This window comes from Melozone crissalis, unplaced genomic scaffold, assembly GCF_028551555.1.
Source record: "Melozone crissalis strain CALT ecotype California unplaced genomic scaffold, PUWL_Pcris_2 ptg000019l_1, whole genome shotgun sequence".
Classification (NCBI taxonomy): domain Eukaryota; kingdom Metazoa; phylum Chordata; class Aves; order Passeriformes; family Passerellidae; genus Melozone; species Melozone crissalis.
The window spans coordinates 19,858,973-19,879,999 of NW_026535797.1; the positions used below are offsets into that span (position 1 = coordinate 19,858,973).

At 40.2% G+C, this 21,027-nt stretch overlaps 1 protein-coding gene across 1 annotated transcript in view; it reads left to right on the forward strand.

The window, feature by feature from the left end:
* Positions 1-2,907: 2,907 nt before the first annotated feature.
* Positions 2,908-21,027, forward strand: part of TM9SF3 (transmembrane 9 superfamily member 3) — a 42,688-nt gene continuing 24,568 nt past the window's right edge. The window contains exons 1-6 of the mRNA XM_054276560.1: positions 2,908-2,939; positions 4,042-4,188; positions 4,256-4,397; positions 12,362-12,557; positions 16,030-16,152; positions 20,813-20,973. Coding sequence (XP_054132535.1) covers positions 2,908-2,939; positions 4,042-4,188; positions 4,256-4,397; positions 12,362-12,557; positions 16,030-16,152; positions 20,813-20,973 — 801 coding nt within the window. The remainder of the gene's footprint in view (positions 2,940-4,041; positions 4,189-4,255; positions 4,398-12,361; positions 12,558-16,029; positions 16,153-20,812; positions 20,974-21,027) is intronic.

A 21,027-nucleotide genomic window follows, 5' to 3' on the forward strand; every position in this document is an offset into this window, starting at 1 on the left:
ATCAAGTACATGTGTCCTTTTAGGAACTAAATCCTGAAAAGCATTGTTATCAAACCTCTCAATACAGTCTATCAGGGCTTGACTGGAAAACATGCTTAAAAAGTAAAGAAAATAAGATGTTTGAAAAATGCTCATTACAGCAGGAGCAGATGAATGTACTACTGCTTAGCATAACATTTTGTATACAATTATACTGACCTTTCAGAAGGTATAGCATCCCCCTTTAGCAATCATTAAACCATGGGGGAGATGAGAAATTTTCTTCAAGAATGTATTTTGCACACAGCCTTGAAAATGCCTTTCCTTTTCCTGTTCACTTCCTGAGGAAGACAGACAAGGTGTTGTGTGTCCTGTATTTACCATGAAAATTCCCAAGACAGCTGGTAAGGGACCTTCTGTATCACAAACCAACTGGACTTAAGTTTTTTCATGCAAGTTGCAGATACAGTGTTAAAAGATCACATGACTGAGCTCTCAAATTAGAGAAGGCCTTTGTGGCAGTGCTGTGCTCTGTGTCTTTCATGTGTGGTCATTGCAGCAATATGAAGGCATTCCACTTCATACTCTGGCACAGTAGTGAGTCCCCAGTTTTCAGGGCACACCCCTCACAAATACCAGCCATATTTTAGCCGGCTGCAGAGGGAACAGACAGCCTGGGAGCTGGACTCTGCTTGCTCTACCATTCCTTTCTACCAATGTGAACCTGCAGCAGCTACATCCAGCCTTTTTTCTGCCTGAGGGCTTACAAACTTAAAGAGACTTCCTGGTTTGGCTCTCTTCCAGACCTTGAAATTGTCTGTGCATGTCCCAACCCTTGGGGGACAAATGAGGGCTCTGGTTGTCCGTGAGTGACACTGCTGGAAATCTGCAATGATAACATTCAGGGTAGAGAATTAAATATCATTACATACTTGGTTTTCAGGGATGAAAGAGGGGGGAATGACTTGAAAAACAGACATACATCTGTATTAGGTGATCCCTCAGGTAGAGGCAGGACATGTAGAGCTTCTGTCTGATCATGTCAGCTCCCCTTCATCAGCAGGAGAGCAGGTGACAGAGTTGCAGTTCCTTTCTCTTGCAGGGTGGCAAACTCAATGTGTGAAGCTGCAGAAGTGACAACAACTGTGACTTGACCAGCACTGAATGAAGGTGGAGGAGCCCCTGCTCTTTTCAGGGATATAGACATATGCTAAATATCATCTATGCACTAGACTCATAGGATTTGGGTGACTCCAAATGCAGTTCATAAATCCTCTCCTTTTGATGGCAGAGGGATGCAGTTGCTGTGCTGCATACACAGCACAACAGATAAAGAGGCATCCTTTCTGTTTTGTTGTTTTTTCTTTTTAAAGGAACCTCAGTGCTGTCTCCAGTGACTGCCACTGTAGACTTTCAGTGAGTTTGCTTTCCTTCACTGTAGCCAGGGGAACGGTGAGGTAAGAGCTGCCCTCCTGTGCTCTTCTTGGACTGAAACAAGGTTTCCAGCTCTATTAGCTCAAATTGGAAGGAGGGAAGGAGGTTTTGTTGATGAAATGGGGAAAACAGTTGCAAGGATAAGAAGAAGTTAGGGACAGAAGATAAACAGGTTGTCTTCAGCTGTCACATGCTTTGGTTTGCATACAGCTCCCTGGTTTTGCTCAAAAATTCCCTATCTTGGTGCTGACTGCAGCTGTGCCCCAGACTTTGGAGCTGTGATGTGGTAAGACGAATTTGTCTGCTTTCACATCTGCCAGGTACAACATAAAGTAGAATTGTAGGATGTGGGTAAAACTGTAGTAAGGCAGGAAAGGAAGAGCAAATTATATGTGTGTCATGCAAATTTTCTTTCAGCGTTGTTGGACTGAAGCAGCCCTGGGATCTGTCTTTCCAAGCTAATTTTTAATTCTGCATCCCCTCCATGTTATAGCCAGATGTCCTCTATGGGAGGGATTTATCTGAGCATTTGACTAATACCATGGCTGTGAACTGGATATTTCTTGCTTGTGCTGTGCAGACATGGTTATATCTGAATTACTGAAAGTAGCTCATAAGTAACCTTTCAGTCCCTCTCCCATTTGAAGCTGAGATATTTCATTACTCTGGCCTGACCCATCACCTAAAGCCAAGTCTTGGTGGGGCTCTGGGAGAGGTGAGCTGGGAAAAGGAGAGCTGAGCCATGCTATGAGTGCATTCTGTTCAGGCCCCTTCTGCACTCCTCAGGGGAGGGAAACTGAAGATGCAGCTGTGGTTTCAGGCATTCCTCTCTCACTGCTGCTGGGTTAGTGAGGGATCTCAGTAACCAACAATCACTGCAAGACTCTCACCCTATTGAGGAAAAAAGGAGCAGCACTAAGATGGCTTTACTGTTGGATGCAGGTAAACAATTGGATGCAGTCATGTCTTTCAAGCCTCTTACAGGCCAACAGCAATGCACCTGCTTAGCCACCAAAGTGTGTGTTCCACACAGGTTGGATTCATCTAGTTGCTTTCAGCCTCTTACATTTCACTGTATGCAGTCCCTGTATCTGTCTTTTGTGCTGATGAGCATGTGGTGTGTGTTAATTCCACACAGGATGAGAAATGCACGGAAACTGAAGTTCAGAAGAGACCAGAGAAGAAACAGTGTGCATGCAGATTGCTGGTTATTTAAGAATATGCTTGGGAGGGAAAGTGGAAAGGGAAATATGAAGTGTTTCTGATGCATATTAGAGTTCAAGGACTGAAGAGATAATAAAATTGCTTGTAAAAACTTAAGTGGCCTGGCCAATTGTAGGGGCATCAACCAATCCACCAAAGTCAGGTGCCAGCTGGCAGGCCTGGGGACAGTGTTTGTTCTTTGTACAGCATGCCTTGCAAACCCTGCTGCAGCAGATGGCTCTGGTTGGCCATGGTGCTGACTGAGAGACTTAAGTACTGAATAAACTGAAGATGCTGAAGCCTCCTCTCTCTGTCTCCCAAGGGTAAGCTACTCTATTTTGGACTGAGATGCAATGACTAGAAAGAAACATATGGTGTTATCAAAACTGTCTAGGTTTTTTTTTTTTGTCTCTATGTGTGTGTGTAATACAAGCATGGCTTTTGCATGGGTTTTGGCAAGTGTCTCTACAGAGACCTTACTTCTACTGAAACAGTGCATGCACTATCTCCTGCATCTCTGGAAAAGGCTTCAGATAAATACACCTTTGAAATATGTGCAGGGAAGGTAGACTGAATGTGTGAAACCACAAGAGGAAAAGCTTTTAGCATAGGTATGATGGTAACAGGGAAATCTGCTTTCTGCATCATTTCTACAAAGCAAGGATGACATATAACAGCACAGAGTTCCTGCCTTCTGCTCGTATCATTTATTGTCTGTCTGCTTATTTGTTGGCTCTCTTTATTTGAGAAGATGGCATAGCCCCCCCCCCTTTTTTTGAGAGAATATGTAAGATAACTTTTGAAATTTTTTACTGTAATTAATTTTAAAGTTGTCTGATGAATCAGTGTTCAATGACATGAGCTTTTTGCATTGAGGGCTTGGTTTGGCTTGGTTTGTCTTACTGTGGACTTGTAGTTTGAGGTAGGTTTGAGGGTTTCATCTTGCACTGACAGAAACCTTACCCTGAACAAGATCCAGGTGTGGCTGTGCTGCCTCAGCACCTGCCCTGGGCCCTGCGGCTCCGTGTGCTGCTGGTGCGAGGGCTGTAGAGAACGGGCCTGTGCATTTCACTGCTGAGCTTCGAGAAGACCTCTGAGAGCGCGAGTCCAACCTCGGCCTGAACATCACCGTATCGACCTGACCATGTCCGGTCCTTCCTTAAACACCCAACACCCCTAGGCCAGGTGACTCCACCACCTCCCTCGGCAGCCCCCTCCAATATCTGCGCAGGCATTCCGTGCAGCAATTGCGCCTGGTGTCTGAGCTTCGGGCCCTTTCCCTTGTCCTGTCACCGGCTCCCCGGGAGAAGAGACGGGCCCCGCCTCGCTGGAGCCGGCTTTCAGGCACTCGCAGAGAGTGATAAGGGTCTCCCCTAAGCCTCCTCCAGGCTCAAAAAACCGCTGCTCCCAACACTTGCGCTCCAGAGGGTTCTTGTACACTGCCCTGCGACCTTTCCATTACTTTATCGATCAAAACGAAGGATCAATTACAATTCCATCCCGCAAGAACGGCGCGCCCGCGGTGTGCCTGCCCGCGCTCCCTGCCGGACCCGCCCGCCCCGCGGGGCTCCCGTAGCGCTCCCGTAGCGCCCCCGCGGTTCCGGCGGCCGGGCGGGTGACGTGGCGGGCGGGGCGGAAGTGGCGTCGGCGGCGGGCGCGGGCCGGTGCCGCGGCGGGGCCTGCTGGGGACGCCGAGGCCCGAGATGGCGGCGCCCGGGCTGCTCCTGCTGCTCCTGCCGCTCCTGCCGCTGCGCGCCCGCGCCGACGAGCACGAGCACACGGTGAGGCGCCGCCGGCTTCCCGGGAGCGGCGCTCGGGCCGGGCCCCCGTGGCGCGGCGGCGCGGGGAGCGCGGCTCGGTGGGCGGGAGGGACGGGGAGCCGCGGGCCGCGGCCTCGGGGGGAGCGGGCGGCCGCCGCCCCGCGGGGCTCCCGCCGCGCCCGCTGCGCTGCTCGGGCTGTTCGGCCGCGCCGGGCGGAGCCGGGCCCCGCGATCCGGTTCGGCGCTCGGGGAACGCCGGGGCGCTCGGGGCAGGGCCGGCGGGTTCTCTGATCCGGTTTGCACATCCTTGTGCGGCCGGGCGGGGTGTCCCACCTTTTCCTGGAGCAGATAAACGGCCCGGCAGGTACCGTGCTTTGTTTGGAGAGCGCTGTTTGCTCTGCCCTCCTCCCGGGAGGATGTTTGCTCTGGCTTCAGAGCTCAGTCCGAGCCGGAGCGGTTCTGACAGCCCTGCGGGACAGGGGCTGACAGCTCCCCTCGAGAAAAGGCAGGATAGCGTGGGAATGGGCTGGGGAGTAAACGCAGGACGGGGACACTGCCACGGACCCGCAAGGAAAATGGGTGCAGAAAATACTACTGCTCTGAGAGCTCACGCATTGGCATGAGGATAGTTTTTCTCAAGTGCTTGCAATATTATCCAAAAAGAATCTCTAGGAAAAAAATACTAGTGCTTCGTCAGTTTCTAATTTTACATCAGAGTGTTGTTTCCCGTGGCTTTCGGTGTGAGAGAGTGGAAGTTTGTGTGATGAGTTGAGATATGATTTTGGAACGAGACTTTTCTAGAAATCATCTCTTCTGCAAGTGGAGTGTATTAGAACGTGGCTGTCATTAAACACTGGCTCTCTCTGACTGTCAGGACTTTTTTTGCTCTTGAGCAGCCTGGCTGGTAAACGCTTGCTGAGTTTCTTAATGTAGTTTTTTCAAGGTGAGGTGTGGTAAATCTTACCAAGTGTTCTTAATGAAACAGATAAATAGTGTTGATAGCTTTTGTATAAGGGATATGTAATTGGTTGCCTCATTCAATTTATTTTTGAGGACTTTAAAACTGATTAGGTTTGTGTTTGTTTTTTGAAAGGGAAAGGACTTCATTGGTTCTTCAGTTGATGACAGAAAAGTTAATCTAATATTCAGGACTTTCAAGAAACAGATATTCTTTGAACTAGTTTAGGTGCCAGTTTTCTTGCTGAACATATGCTTTACAGTGAGGCTTCTGCTGAGGTGAGATGGTTTTCAGCATTGCACTGTGTTTATTTTAAGGGCTGGTTGACTTGAGGATTTATTCATTATTAAATTAATATTGGTAGTCTTCCAGGGGAAAAAAATAAAGCTGTCACTGAATTTATTTGGGTTTGAGCTCTCCCTTCAGAAGTGATTGTTTTAGATCTTCTGTGATGGTTTTAGATCTTCTGAATGATTACCTAAACAATTACTCATGGAGATCACAAATTCCTTTTGAAGGCTTGTCATTTTTTTCATTTAAACTACTCAACTCTGAGGGATTGTAAGTCTGTTTTGGTTCAGTATTCTTGTTCACAAAGTGTCCAGTTTATTAACTGGGTAAGTTATGTGATAGGTTAGGAATAGTTGGTGTAGAAAGACAGGTACCTTTTTTTGGAAGGCTATCTCCTTACTTGGGTATTTTGATATTTTAATCTTGTGTGTGGGAGATTGGAGTGGAAGCATTAATAGCATGAATGAAGCATGGCCAGGGTTTTGTAGTAGTGTACTGATGTTAAGATAAAGAACCTGAAAGGAAATATTCCTTAAATACTGCATTTTAATAAATTTCACTTTTAAATATGATTGCAGCTGGGAGATTAATTTTCTTATAATCAAAGTGCTTTACTACATTTTGAAGGCTCTGCTCACTTTTGGAGAAGTGGAAGGGAAATTCGGGATTTGATAATCTCAAACTAAATTTTCACTGACTTTAAGACTTGAGACCTGTTGGTAGGAATACATATCCTTGTCCTTCCATTTCCTCGGTGTGCAGCTCCCTGGGGGAAGGTGTGCTGGTGCACCCTGACACAGCTGAGCAGGGTGTTGTCAGGGCTCAGCATGTTGGACATACAGAAGTGCTGTCTTAAACTTTTAAAGCTGCTGTAACATGGAATTGTATGCACTGTGTGCTGTAATATGTATTACACACGTCCTTTATTTTAAGGTTGTGGACTTCTAAGCAAGTACTATAAAAGGTAATTGTGAGAGGACTCTGCATGAAACTCTAGGTCTGTGCTATTGTTTCTGGAGATGTTAGGTATGGATAGTGTCATTGAATCAACAGCTTATATCCTTTATCTTAAATTTCAGTTAGTCTTTAGAAATCACATCTGCTTTTCTTTGGAAGAAGAATAGTTTAGATACAACTATAAGATAAAGACATGGTTATTTAAAATGAGTAGTAAGTGAAGAGAAATTTTTGCCACAGTATTTAAAATCTCCATTGTCTAAAGACAGTACAGCAGCATAACTTCAAACCATGACAGAACAGTTTATCAGGAACTAACTGAAAACTTGTCTGGTGATTCTTTAACTTATTTTCATGCTTCAGAGCATGTAATGTACTTGCTCACTGCCTGTGTTATAACAATTGCAACATTTTTTGACAATTGTCCTTTTCTTTGTGGAAGCGATAGTATCAATGGGGTGCTGGTGGCCTTATCACAATGTACACTGATCCTGCAGAAACAGGGCTGGGGGCTCCTGCCTGCCCTTTGCTTTCACATCTTCTGTTGCTAGACTTGTTGAAATTGATGATGTAATAGACGAACCATAAAACATTCTGAAATATCCTGTGGTTTTTGTTGCAGGAGAATGGTCTAGAGAGTAGGTAGCATTTTAATTTTAATGTTGCTTCAGTTTAATTATCTGTGCTCTGTAAGAATGGAAATACATTAAAAACATTGAAAATAAACAAAACCCAGCCTATATTACATAGCAAAATTCCTAATTTGGCTGAGAAAAGCGTTTTTGCTTGATCTATACCCTGATCAAATACGTTAAAACCCTGAGAATGCAAGGCTTATTTAAAATTAGTATGTAAAATTAGCAACTTTGTATCGTGTCTGAAAATTGTCTGTTAGAGAAACACTGTGGAAAACATTTCAGTTCACGTAAAATACTTATTTGCATGTGAAGTTGAGTGCAGATGAGCGGCCCGATTCCTCTTTGAAGTTGTGTTTCCATTTTGAAGAGGTGAAATAAATGTCATGGAAGCAGGACGTGGTGTGCCTGAGCAATCTTGTGCATCGAGGAAGTGTAACAGTAAAAGTACTGCATGTACAGAAGTTCAGCCTGTGCCACTGGTACAGTTCTAGACACATCTTGATGAGGCCTAAAATTCAGAGAGAAATAAAGAAGTGTTACTTGAAATAGCCTTTGTCCAAAGGCGAGCATGAGGCTGAAACCCACAGTTTAATAGGGTGTGGATGTGAGCTGCAAACATTGAGAATTATCACAGTGCTCAATAGATGGGATATCTCTAAGATACTGGGGACTGCAAGCCTGGGATATTACTTGCCAGGTGAGTCTTGCTTGCTGCCTCCTGTATTTCTTATCTTGCTTCTACATCTTTGCTTTGCCAGTAACAAATAATGTTGGTTCTTTTTTTCCCCCTGCAAGATGTGCATTGTGGGGCACCTCATTCCAGACTTCTATTTGAGGAAAGGAGTAAAATCACATATTTTCTGAAAGAAACTGTCTTGATTTGAATTTATTATGCTGAATCATCACATGAGGTTTGGCAGATGTAAAGCTCTTTTTTGTCTCCCAAACTTTTTTGCAAAATGTTTTCCTGGTTTAAAGAAGAATATCAGCAACAGTCTCATATCTATTTCTGCAACCTTTTGTAACTGACTTCATCTAGCCTTAATTGTTTTTTAGAATAAATAGTCTCTTTTTAGGGTTAGCATGCTAATTTCTACAGTTGAGCAAAGAGAACATAAAGTTGCTTTCCATACCACGAGTGCCCTGTTGGGTAACAGGAAAGAAAGATGCATGTACTGAAGGCAGTATTGCTATACTTGAATAGTTTCTAAATTGTATAGATCTATGGAAATTGTCTATATTAAGCCTCAAAGTGGTGCACACCCCCAGTTTTTCACTAGTTGTATTACACAGAAGATGTGCACTCCTGGCCATGTCAGACTACACAGGGTTCCTGCCACTTTAGTACTCTGCAGGGAGCTAGAGTGGACCCATCAATACAGGCAATGAGGAAGAACTGTGGATGGGTTGGATGTGATTTTAGCTTGCACAGGCACATCCCTGCAGCCCAGTGCTCTGAACAGGCACTGTGACCATATTGTGCTGCTTTGGAGCAGATGTTCTCAGCTGTGGTGAGGGTTGTAGTTGATATGCAGTTGCATTTGAGGTGCAGATTGGTTCTCCACCACCTGGTTGGCAATTACAGAAAGAAGTTTCTGAAGGTTTGTCTCCCTTACCTTAACAGCTATATGGTAGGTAACTTGTGTCTATTCTGAGACTTTTCAGGCTGCATCTATAAATATATCATTATTATATATTCCAGATAGCTACAGAAATTACCGAGCTGATATTAAGCATAGTGCAGAAAAATATGTGAAGCTTACAGACATTTTTTTCATAAATTACAGTAAGTGAAACATAAATAAAATTGTGTTCTGTAGCCTTCTCTCACGTGTGGAAGTGCTGAACTGTGTGAGTTGTGGCACTGTGACCAAGTTGTTAAATGTTTGTGTCTGTGAATATAATTGGGATCTCTGAGCTATGTGCAGTGTATTATCCCTTCATATGAACCAAAACCAGAAGAGATTGCTGAGATATATCAGAGTACAGATTGCATCTTATTTGTTGACCTTCTTTGCCTTGTCATTTACTATGTTCATCTTGGCTTACTTTATGTTCTCTCTCTCATAGTGGGACCTTTTTGCTGAAAGGTGTGTTATATGTAAGCCTTCTCACAACTTAGCAGCCCTCCTAAAGAGGTGACAGGACAGTATCCTACAAAATACTCTAGTGCTTTGTCTTGCCTAAATAAGTTTTCCTTTGTGTTGGCATTGTTATTTATTGTGGACTTTTTGATATGATGAAGGCCCTAATGAAACAGAACAGAAAAGAAACCAGAGAGAAAGCCCACCATCAAACTGCCACGCTTGAACTCTTTAATAGCACTGTGTTCTTGCCAACATCTTACCCTAGCACTAGGCTAAGAATGCAAGGATAAGATATGTCAGAGAAATGTATTTAAATGTGAAAGCTCATCCTTATAATTGACAATGAGCAAAACCCAACAAATGGAGAGAGAAGAAAATGTCCTTCCGTTTCTGCTAGGCACCACCCCCACATTTAAGCTGAAGGTGCTTAAGTTGTTTTACTTACTACAATGCCCTTAATTTGAGGAAGTCACTGGAAGCACCTGATGGATGGCAGATGGCTGTGCCTAAGGACTGTGTGAGTGAGGCTACCCTGGGCTGGCTGAGCTGTTGTGTTTTTTTATGTAGCAATCCTGAAAAGATTTATCTGGTGCTGTTCTGGGGTGGTTGTGAGAAAGGAGGAAGTAATAAATGCAGACTGAGTTCTTTGCATCTGTTAGTTGTGGCCCCTTTTCTCTCTAGAGTAGGTTGATGGCATCTTGGAGTCATTGTGGGAAAAACATGTAGGCCCTGAAGAGGGGCTAAGCCGCATGCAGATAAGAGACAAGCAAAAACCAGATCTGTTATTGCAGATGTTGTAATTACTATTTAGTTACATTGGTAGATCAGAAAACATAGCAAGATTTTGCATATTATGTTCTAAATCTGTTGGTTTCTGCCTCATCTGTCATGAGTTTCAAAAATGTGGAGGTGCCAGCTCAGTATGAAGCATGTCAGAAAGGAACAGCTGAGGGAAGCAGTGGTCAGTGCTTTCTTTATTCAGGCTGTCAGTGATGAACTGACAGACCCAAGGATGTTGTCATATTCTATTACTGAAGGTTAAGCAGAGACATAGGTCAGCTCACGTGTAAGCCGTTGGTGTAAGCAGTGCTAAAGTGGGCTCTTGACAAGTAAAGACCATTTTGAGAAAGGGCTGGAAATATGTTCTGCAGCTGTTAGAGGAAGAAACAGAAGACATGATAGAAATAACAGGCTAGGAAGAGAGATGGACCAGCTTGTGCTGTGCTCTCTTGGCAGGAGCTAGAGGCGGATTCCAAGTACAGACTCCAATGTCTGTTTCTGCAGCTGAGGGGATTGGAACTGGGATTTTACTTTCTTTCTCTTATCTTTCCCAACTTTGGACAACTATGCTGCACTGGTATGACCTTTCTGATTGCTGACAGAGAAGAGGAATGTCTACTTTCTCATGCTTTCTCTTGTTTACTTTTTATTTGATGCTTCTTTGACATTCTTTAGCTGTCAGAACTGCTCTGAAGTGTGTGCTCTGCAAAGGGACAACTTTGTGAAACCACTAAGTGTTTGGTCTCTGCTGCAGCTCAGAATGAAATTATTAAGATATTTTAAGTTTCTTGTTGGAAATCACTCACACAGGAGACTGGAATGACCTTTGTACATCTTTGTAAACAAAAAAAGATGAGCCTTTAATTGAGATGGTGTGTTAGTTTAAAGGGATGAAATTATTTTCTGAAGCAAGTTTATTTAAGTCCTTGAGTTTAACTTTTAAACACTTCATCTGGAATTTTTTTTTAAATTTCTGCACTGACCTGTTGGTATGGCTGTGGTTGTTCAGAATAAATGGAGTTGAACAACCTTTGTTCATTTGTTAAAAAGGGAGATACAAAACTGTGTTCAGTATTTCAGCTGTGCACTATATAATAGTTACGTCTAATTAACATTTTGCTTTCTTTTCTTCTCCAAGGTATTCTGTGTCTGTGTTTTGGTCTTATAACAGTACTTTATACTTATGTACCTAAAAAAAATTCAAGACCTGTATAGCAATTTGCTTTTATGTGTATATAATTATAAATAGGGTTTTTTCCTGCCTTAGAAGTTACATTACTGTCCCTGTCCCTCTGATTCTGTTGAAATTATAGGTGAAGTAGTGTTGTGTGAGGGACTTTGTGTAGTAATCAGCAAATCTGATACCTCATCTAGATGCATACAGATATAATGCAATTTACTATTTCAGATAATTTAATTTTCCTGGATTTGTCCAGTATTTGAATATTGATAGATTAATGACTTCTAAGTACCTTTTTTTGTTGTTCAGAAGTAATAAGGGCTTGGAAAAAAATATTGGCTCCTAGACAAGGAATATCTGTTTCTGGCTAACAGTAGCTGTGGAAAGTGAAGAGTAAATGTTCCCAGAGAGAATTTCATGGCAGCCACCAGACTTCTTGCTGTTCTGTTTTTTCACTGTGGGAATGTTGGAAATGCATCAAAATACACTTCTTCTGTCTGACTTTGGCTCTTGGCTGCTATAGGTACACAACAGTTTAATTTTGGTGCTTCCTGTGAGGCATTGTGCTCTTCTGTGAATTTTGAATGCAGTTTATACCCTTTCTAAAAAGAAAAGGAGCTGCATTTTAGGAAAATACAAAATACCTGGCAGTGTGGGTAGATTGCCTGACTACTTTGCTAAAGTCTTGTTTAACAAGACATTAATTTGGTGTTTCCTTTATTTCAGTTGAGATAAGCAGAGTTTTGCTTTTAACTGATCTGTGTTTTTACAAAATTAGTCAAAGCTTATTTATTTTCAAAACTTCTGCTTGCTGCATCTTCTACATCTTTCTTATATCCCCCTCATCTGATACTTCACTGATAGGCCGTAAGAAACTGTATGATCAACTTGGCTTTTTTTTCCCCTATGAAAGCAGGCTGAAATTTTATCCTGGAGTCCCTGTCGTGCAAAAGACAAAAATGCTCAGCAGTCTTTAAATGTGGCTGTTGCCTGTGATTGAGCAATCCTGCCCTGCTAGTTGATATGAATAAGAGCTTCTTGAACATTTTTATTCTGCTGAGCTTCTCATCTAACTCAATAACTTTGTTTTTCAGTACCAAGATAAAGAGGAAGTTGTTCTATGGATGAATACTGTAGGACCCTACCACAATCGCCAAGAAACGTACAAATACTTCTCTCTCCCTTTCTGTGTGGGATCAAAAAAAAGCATTGGCCATTACCATGAAACCCTAGGGGAAGCACTTCAAGGAGTTGAGCTGGAATTTAGTGGGCTTGACATCAAATTTAAAGGTAAGTAATTCAAAGTGCATTTAGTCACTTAAAAAAATACACAAACTCTTCAAACTTGATCTTTTAATGAGAAGAACTGAAATTTTCTTGCTGCTAGCAACTGAGTGTATTTTGTATGGTTGATTGGTACTACCACTGGCTTTTGAGTTTACACTTCCATCTATGTGCTCTTGAAGGAAAATGCTTGCAGCAGATATTGCTTCTGAAGTAACTGATATCATTTTACAAAGTAAAACTAAGTTTTCTGCGTATGAATGTTTGATAATTTACTGGAATTAATATCCTGGAATTACCAGTTCTGAAGATGTAGTTTTTTCCTGTGATGATGAATACTTGTAGACTTACTGCAATTGCAAAGGAGTAGCAAGGGCTCAGTATCTCAGAGTTCCACCTCAACACAAAGTTGATGATTGTATCCTTCTGATTAGTTTAGAATAACTTTGACAAATACCTTTGTAGTGCTGTCTCTAACTCATGCCAGTCAGGCCGGAGCAGGATGAAGCTGGTTTGTTTTTTTTTTTTTTTCCTGTTGTTCCCTGTCTTCATCATCTTTCCATACTGTTCCAGAGAAGACATTTAACTGCTTTAGCAAATATATTTCTTGGTGTTAAGGCCTGAGTCTTCTATTGCATAATTTCTCTCTGTGTGTCCTTTCAGATGTCTGTAGCTAGTAGTTGCAGAACTTAGTAATAGTAATAGATTCTTTTTGCCTCTTGAATTTTAACATTTATTAATTTAATTCCATTTATGTTTCTGTGTATCTTTTTTTCCAGAACATTGCATTTCATCACTAGGGCTTAACTGGATGGAGAAATTAAGCATAGTATCTCTTGTCTGAGCATTTACAGTCAGATGGGATTGAGTTTCTGTAAGCTGTAAATTTTTATCCAAAACTGGACATCTGTAAAATAAAAGAGCTAAGGATGTTTTTGCTAGCAGTAGTATAAGTTGAATAAAAGATTTTTACAAAGTTTGTTAATATCTTAAATTCTTCATAATTTTAAAATTTGCATAGAGGATAGCATTGCCACACGAAAGGAGTTTGGAGTTGAATCTTTTCTTTTAAGAAGGAAAGAGTACCTGGACAAACACTGGGAAACAGTCTTACTACTGGTCTGTTACACTTGTAGCATGGTGAAAATTTTACTCAGTGTGGAAGAAATAATTTTCTTGTCAAACCTCATAGAATGTCTTCAGAAACACAAAATGGAAAGGACAGTGAAGGCAACTGGCAGCAATTCAACAATTGGTGAAGGTTAATAAAGTTGATTCATTTTTTAGAGGCTTAGAAGTTCTCATGAACCCAGTACAATTTGTATCCAATTTATGTATTGTAAAATTTGGATTTCATAGACCAGTCTCTAATGTTTAGCATTTGTATAATTAATTCCTTTCCAGTTAGATTGTTAAATTGTGATGGTAGCTCAGTTTTTTGGTGACATTTTACTAGTAGACCTTGCTCTGTGCAGAAAGGGTGTTTGCTTTTATTTTTTCCCCTTGTAACTTAGTTGTATCAGTGAAATTGAAAAATTATTTTTGTAATGGATAAGTTTTATTTCAGTGTGATTGATATCGGCTTCAGCTCTGCATCAGTGTTCCAGGAGTTGCTGCAATTAAATTGAAACAGGGCTGTTGGTGTTTTTGGAGTGATTTGGTTTTTTGGTTGGTTTTTGTTTTCCTTTTTCTTTCTTTTTGTAAGCAGATAGAGGCTTGGTTGGTACCAATAGATTCATGTGTTCTTAAGTAAAAGATACAGCTTGAAGGAGTGTTGAGTATCTAAAATCTGCAGCTGAAATAATTAAGATAATAAGTAATCAACTTGCACAGATTTTCTTCATGAATATGTGAATCATATCTAAGTTCTGAGTTTACAGGCATCTGTGCTTTTCTTTATGTACTTTTGGCATTATGGCAAGATTAACAGTTGCAGACATTTCTTTCTCTTTAAAGTATTGCATGAGTTTACAAAATTAGATTTGAACTTCATACTCTTAGGTTTTTATTCTCTAAAGTTAGTAAAAGGGAAATAAAACGATTCTAATAAATTAGCTTCTGCAATAAAAAATAATTCCCTTCTAAACATTGTTTGACTGGGCAGCAGTAGCAGGTAAGCGTGAAGCTGCATGTTGTTCATCATATTCAAAGAATTGTTTAGGCTACAGCTGTTATTAGCTGAAGTACTAAACTGTGTAAGTAAAACTGGCATTTGAATCAGTAGGCATTGCCTGTATTTTTTGAACTAGAATAAAAACATGATTTTGCAGAAATGTGCCCTTCTGAGAGTGAAGGTTTCCACTTGCACTCCCATGGTGGTGACTGGTGGGGCAAATCTACAGTGTATCCAAGCCTCCATGAAGTAGTGTTTCTTGTTGTATTAAGTGTGGCATATGAAAGGATACATGCAATCATACAAGATAGTTGGATTTTCCTTTTGTTACAATATGAACAATGTTCTTACATCACAGGTCTCAAATCTGTATAAATACCTGTGTGAAGGAAGAAATTAAATATTTCTTAAATATTCATATTGTAATATAACTTCTAAGTTTTCAGTTGGCTTAATTATCTTGTCAAGCTAAATCTAGGATAATAATGCTTTTTAATTAGTATGTCAAGTTCTTTACTCAAGTGTTTGAGTGACATCCTCTGTTACACCTGAGACCTAATAAATTTTTAAATGGATTGAACATTGGTATCAGGGTAACTTCTGTTTGAAAATTTATTTTTGATATTACCATACTGTGCTGTTAGAGAAGATGAATGTAAAGAGGAAAAGGATGATTTAACAAAATTGCATTTTGTACTTCTTCAGAAATGTAAAAGAATGGCTGCTAACAGTATAACTTAGGAATTGTAGATGGGGAAGAATAGCTTCCTGGGTGAAAGAGGTGGATTTATTTTATTTCCAAATGCAGCCTCTTGTGTGTCCTTTGCATTATTCCTATTTTTGTCTTCTCTCCTTTTTTTCTCTGTCTTTATTCTGATTGCTTTGTTTCTTCCTTAGAGTAGTTTCTTCAAAACTGCTGAGAACTTTAAAAAGTTTTAGGTTTTTTTACAAACATTATTCCTAGTCAGTGAAGCTGATTATACTAAACCAGAGATAATGTTGTAAACAGTTTTAGGTACTTCTTAATAATTTCATATCTCTTGTTAGAGAAATCTCATTATCTGTTCAGGTGAATCTGTCATCAGCTTTTTTACTTTAATCTAGTGTGACTGAAGCAGCAAATGGATACTGTGAAACCTTTCCCTGCCCAGTATGTGGGAAGCCTCTGCATGCAGAAGTGTAGATTTCTGAACACAATCATGCATTTGCTTTAATGGTTCCTTTTAAAATGTCCTTTATTGTTATCTACTTGAGGATACCCAAGAGGGCTTGGAGACTTCAGCTCTGTCCATTCCTCCATTTGATTTGCCTTCACTTTGAGCCAGCTCATTAATAAATCTTCAACTGTGCTTCAATTTTTTGCAGATGATGTGATGCAGACCACTTACTGTGAAGTTGACTTGGACAAGGGAAGAAGAGATGCATTTGTGTATGCTATCAAAAATCACTATTGGTACCAGATGTATATTGATGACTTGCCAATATGGGGTGAGTGATATTGTGCATTAATGATTGGATTACACCTACTCAAGCCCTGTACTAGTGGGTTTCATGGAGTCATATAATGACTAAGCTTTGTTACAACAATTTCACAAGAAATGCAAGTCTAATTCACAAGAATTTGAAGTAAAGTAGTAGAGGACATAATCTTAAGCTGCACCATGGAAGAGTTAGGTTGAACATTAGGAAGCATTTCTTCACAGAAATGGTGATTAGACTTTGGAATGGGCTGCCCAGGGAGGTGTTGGAGTCACCATCCCTGGAGGTGTCTAAGGAAAGACTGGATGTGGCACTTGGTGCCATGGTGGAGTTGACAAGGTGGTGTTGGGTCATAGGTTGGACTCAGTGGTCTTTTCCAACCTAATCAATTCTGTGTGAAGTAAGTTGATGGCTTATTGCATTGAAAGAACAGTAGGATGGCTGTACTAGTGAAATACAAAAACAGTGAAAAGCTGTTTTGTTTCTAAAGCCCTGATTTAATAACAGTAAGTTCTTAGGTTTAAATTTGTTCAGATGTTAAAGTAGGTGGTAATTAGGTAAGTTACTTGTAAGGACCATGTTATTCTGATCATTAATAACAAGCTTATTTGAGAGTTGAAACTTTATTTTGCTACTTTTCTTTATTACTCATGCAAAAACTGGTTGGTTTAATTTTATGGTAATTTAGTGGCTGTTAACAGTGTTGCTTTGTTGTCTGTGTTTATGTGGAGTTTTATTTTACTTACTCTTTTACAATTCTCAGAATTTCTCTTGCTGAGTATTATTTACCTGGGTTTAGAAGTGTTTGTGTCTTGAATAAAAATGTGTGTATCTTTATTGCCATTGTCTCCTAAGGTCTCTGTGGTTTGTTGCTCCCTCATAACCTGTGATCACATACCTGGTAAGGAGTGCTCTGCAGATTGAACTTTGCACTGATAGCAATCAACCAAACTCTCCAAGGCCTAATCTCCCTGTTGTAGATATATAAACTAGAAGGAAATGAAAAGCAGCCATAAGCTCTTTGTTGCCTGTGTTCCATGAAGGAGGTAAACCTGCCCAAACTAAACCAAGCCCCCCAGCACCTACAGAAACGCAGTTCAAATCATGCAAGAAAAGTTCTTTGATAGCTGATGAATGAGGCTACCCATCATTAGTTCATTTTGACTAAGGCTGCTTTTTTTTAGCTCTTTCTTATTTTAATATGTTTTAGAAAATATCTGTTAGATGAACATGGCAGAAAAATTAACACTTCATTTATTTATTATTTATCTGGTTGTCAGGAAGGTCTGGGTTTGTTTTAATGTGTCTGTTTTTAAGACATACCATTATAATGCCTGAAGAGAAGTACTTAAGTATTGATTTTGTTCTTTTCAGCTGATTGGTTTATTGTGTGTAATGGCTCTGTAGTCAGGCTTGGAGTAGACCTGAATTATTCTGTGTGACCTTTACTGTACTGCTTGTGCAATTGCTGATAAGCTTTTTAAAAGCATGCATGAGTGACAGTTGTTGCTACAATATTTTTTATGGCTTTGGCCTTTCAGCAAAAGACCAGTGAATTATTTTTCTAGACTAGTGGCAGGTATGTAGGGTTTGAATTGCCCAGGTATGATGGATGCTAAGCTGACTTCTTTGGAATCCTGTGTGGCTAACAAGTCTTGGAGGCTTTCTTTTTTGGAATTTATTTTTCTGGTCATGTTTCATTATCCAAAATGCCAAAAAACAAACATACCTACTAAATCTACATATGACAAATGTTATGCTCTCAGCTAAAATTCTGGTTTCCTGTGATTGAGTGTTTTTAATGTTTCCCAGTAGTATGCTTTTTATGCACAAGAAGTCAACTAGAAAACACATAGAATATAGGTGTTATCTTTCTAAGATATTAAGAAGCTTCTTTTGATAGTTTGGAACCAGGATCTCAAGCTGTGCTACATAATGGGGACTCCAGGATCATAAGTACAGGTAATATTATGTAAGGATATAATCTGACATCAGATGTGAAGGCAAGTGGTGCTGACAGTTTTGGTCTGTGTCTCCTGCAGGTTAGGTGAAAGTAGCAGGACTGCAGGTTGATCAATATTAGCCTGACTTATATTCAAAAAATTAAAATGAGCTCTTGGTGGGGAGCTGAGAAAGGAGTGGATGCACCTGAACTAATTAGAAGAGTTTATCTGCAAGTCTGAATTAGTATTTTGGACCTTTGTTTTCCCAGTACAGTGGAGAAAACTGGGAATATAGCTTATCTGCAATAATTTTGGTTTTCCTGGGTCTCTGTTCAGCAACAAAAATGTTTTGGGCTTTGAGTGCTGCTTAAAACTTAAAGCACTGAGACTTGCTGGTAACTGAACAGTTTTTATTTTAAGTATTTCTGTTATGAATATGGCATGAATGATGCTGTACACATGCCTCTGCCAGCCTGTGGTGCCTTTGAGTGTGTTGTGCAGACTTGTCTAGTACCACGTAATGTGGTGGCAGGTAGAGACACTGAAGAAAGCAAATATCTTTTGCTTGATTGTTGTTTCAGAGCTGTAAGTATTTCTAAATAGTTACTAAATTTCAGTAATTATAATGAAGAAAACTGTTAGGACTGTTTAAGATACTTGGGTATGGAAGTAAGATCTGAAGTAGTTATGATGGCATCTCTGAAATACTCTGAATACTGAGAAGGGTTTTTTTGGTTTCATGAGGATAGTGTCCAGAACTGGTTACCCTCAGCTTGCATTAAAAATAGCTTGTGCTGAATGACTTTTTGTTACTGTGTGAAGGCTCTCATCTTGATCCACTTTATTTGGATTACCTATCTTGACAACCTCACTGGCCAGCATGTATTGAATATACTGTATGACCCAATATCCTGTTTTTTTTCATTGTTGCTTTGCATCTTGTAGCTGGATTAAACCAAAATTTTGTTCCCTAAATGTAGATAGCTGGAATCCTTTTTTAGTGCTACCAAAATAAAGTTCTCTGTGAAGAGTGTAAAAGAAAAGGATTCAGATGGTGCTAATGTTTGCTGAGAATTCTAGGCAACTTCTCTTTAATTCTATTCTTAAAGCAGACCTTTCACTTCCCTGGGCTCCACCAGATGCATTCCTGGCACTCCTCCTGTCTCCTGGCAAACTTTAGTTAAGTTCATCCTTTATGTTCTTTATGATTTTCCACCTTGCTAAGGCTTACTGCTACCAGACATATGCACAAACACTAATTCTTAAAATTCACCCTGGAAGTCCTCAAGCCCTGTTAGGACTACTCTATTTTCAGTAGAGACTAGGCATAAATTAACCTTTCTTAACTGCTGATAACTGAAGGTAATGACATCAAACTGCTGTTTGAGGGCTCTGTAAGGTTTACACTGTTTTCTAATCTGAAAAAGGCAACAAGATCTTTCTAAGTGCATTCAGAAAAAATTATTCCATTTTATATTTTTTCCTGAATTGCTGTCCCACAGTGGAGAGAGAGACTAGGCTTGATTGTTTCAGGACATTTCCTAGCTATGTAAAGCACTGTGTTAGTTCATTCCTTCAGTGAGTGATTAATCAGAATGTTCTTTAAGTAGTTTAGAGGTCTATATTGTCGTTCTGGATGCTACCATGGGAACAGATGGCATGGCAGGTGCCAGGCTATATGGTGGAGGCACAAACTGGCATATGTTTTGTGTAGATGGCAAATACAAGGCAATCCTGACAGATGAGCATAGTGAAAAACTTGACAGAAATACCACCTTGAAAATTAAAAAACACAGGTGATGCACAAAGGCCCTTCCTTCATATCCCTGGTGCTTTGTGATAGTCTGTTCCATACCCTTCACCTACTTGTTCCCCCATTCCCCTCAGCCCTGTGTATCTTGAGTGCTGCTTTTTTTGTGACTTTCCATTTTGTACATCTTGTATGTGATCTTTGATCTTGACATCAAAGGTGACACAGCCTGGGAACTTGTTGACTGTTAAACTTTTTATTTTCACCCAACATAGCACAGTCTCTGGAATTCTTCTGTGGTAGATGAGACATTTTGCACTAACTTAATGAAAATTAAGAACTTAATCATAGGATGGTTTGGATGGTTTGAGATGGAAGAGAGCATAAAGCTCATCATGGTACAGCCACAGCTTCTCTTGGGCAACCTGCAACCTCTATCATTCTCATAATAAAGAATTTCTTCCTGATATAAAACCACATTTTTGGCAAGCATTGGAAACTTGTGTGAAAACGAGAGCAAGAAGCATTTGTTGGGAAGTAAACTAATGAGGATTACAGAGAAAAAGTAAAATTCTTAAGAGGAAGAAAAACGAGCAAATAGATAGTTGGAAGATGGAAAATTGTAGAGGTCTTGGCTAAGTTCTGCTAGGAAGAATGAATTTCTATTTTGCTAGTTATTTATCTGATAAGAATTGCAAATAAAAGTAGAGGCACTGTTGTTGGGTCTTCTGCAGTGTTTGTAGCTGCAAGCTTTTTCTTTTAATGCCATTACAAAATGCTTCTTTCAGTGACCCATGGATTGAAAGTGGAGTCCAGATGTTAGAGTTGAGAAGAAAAGTATATGGTCTTCTGTAGCCTCTTTATTTATGTTGCTTCTTTAGCTGGCAAAACTTTGTAATGCATATTTTTAAAAAGTAAATGCAAAATATCTGAAAAGCATACCTGTAATACATGCTTGCACTTCTTTTCTATGCAGGGATTGTTGGAGAAGCAGATGAAAATGGAGAAGATTATTACCTTTGGACTTATAAAAAACTTGAAATTGGTTTCAATGGAAATAGAATTGTAGATGTCAATCTGACCAGTGAAGGAAAGGTGAAATTGGTACCAAACACAAAAATCCAGATGTCATATTCAGTAAGTAATTTGGTGATGCACATGTAATAAGAAATTCTACATGGTGAAATAACT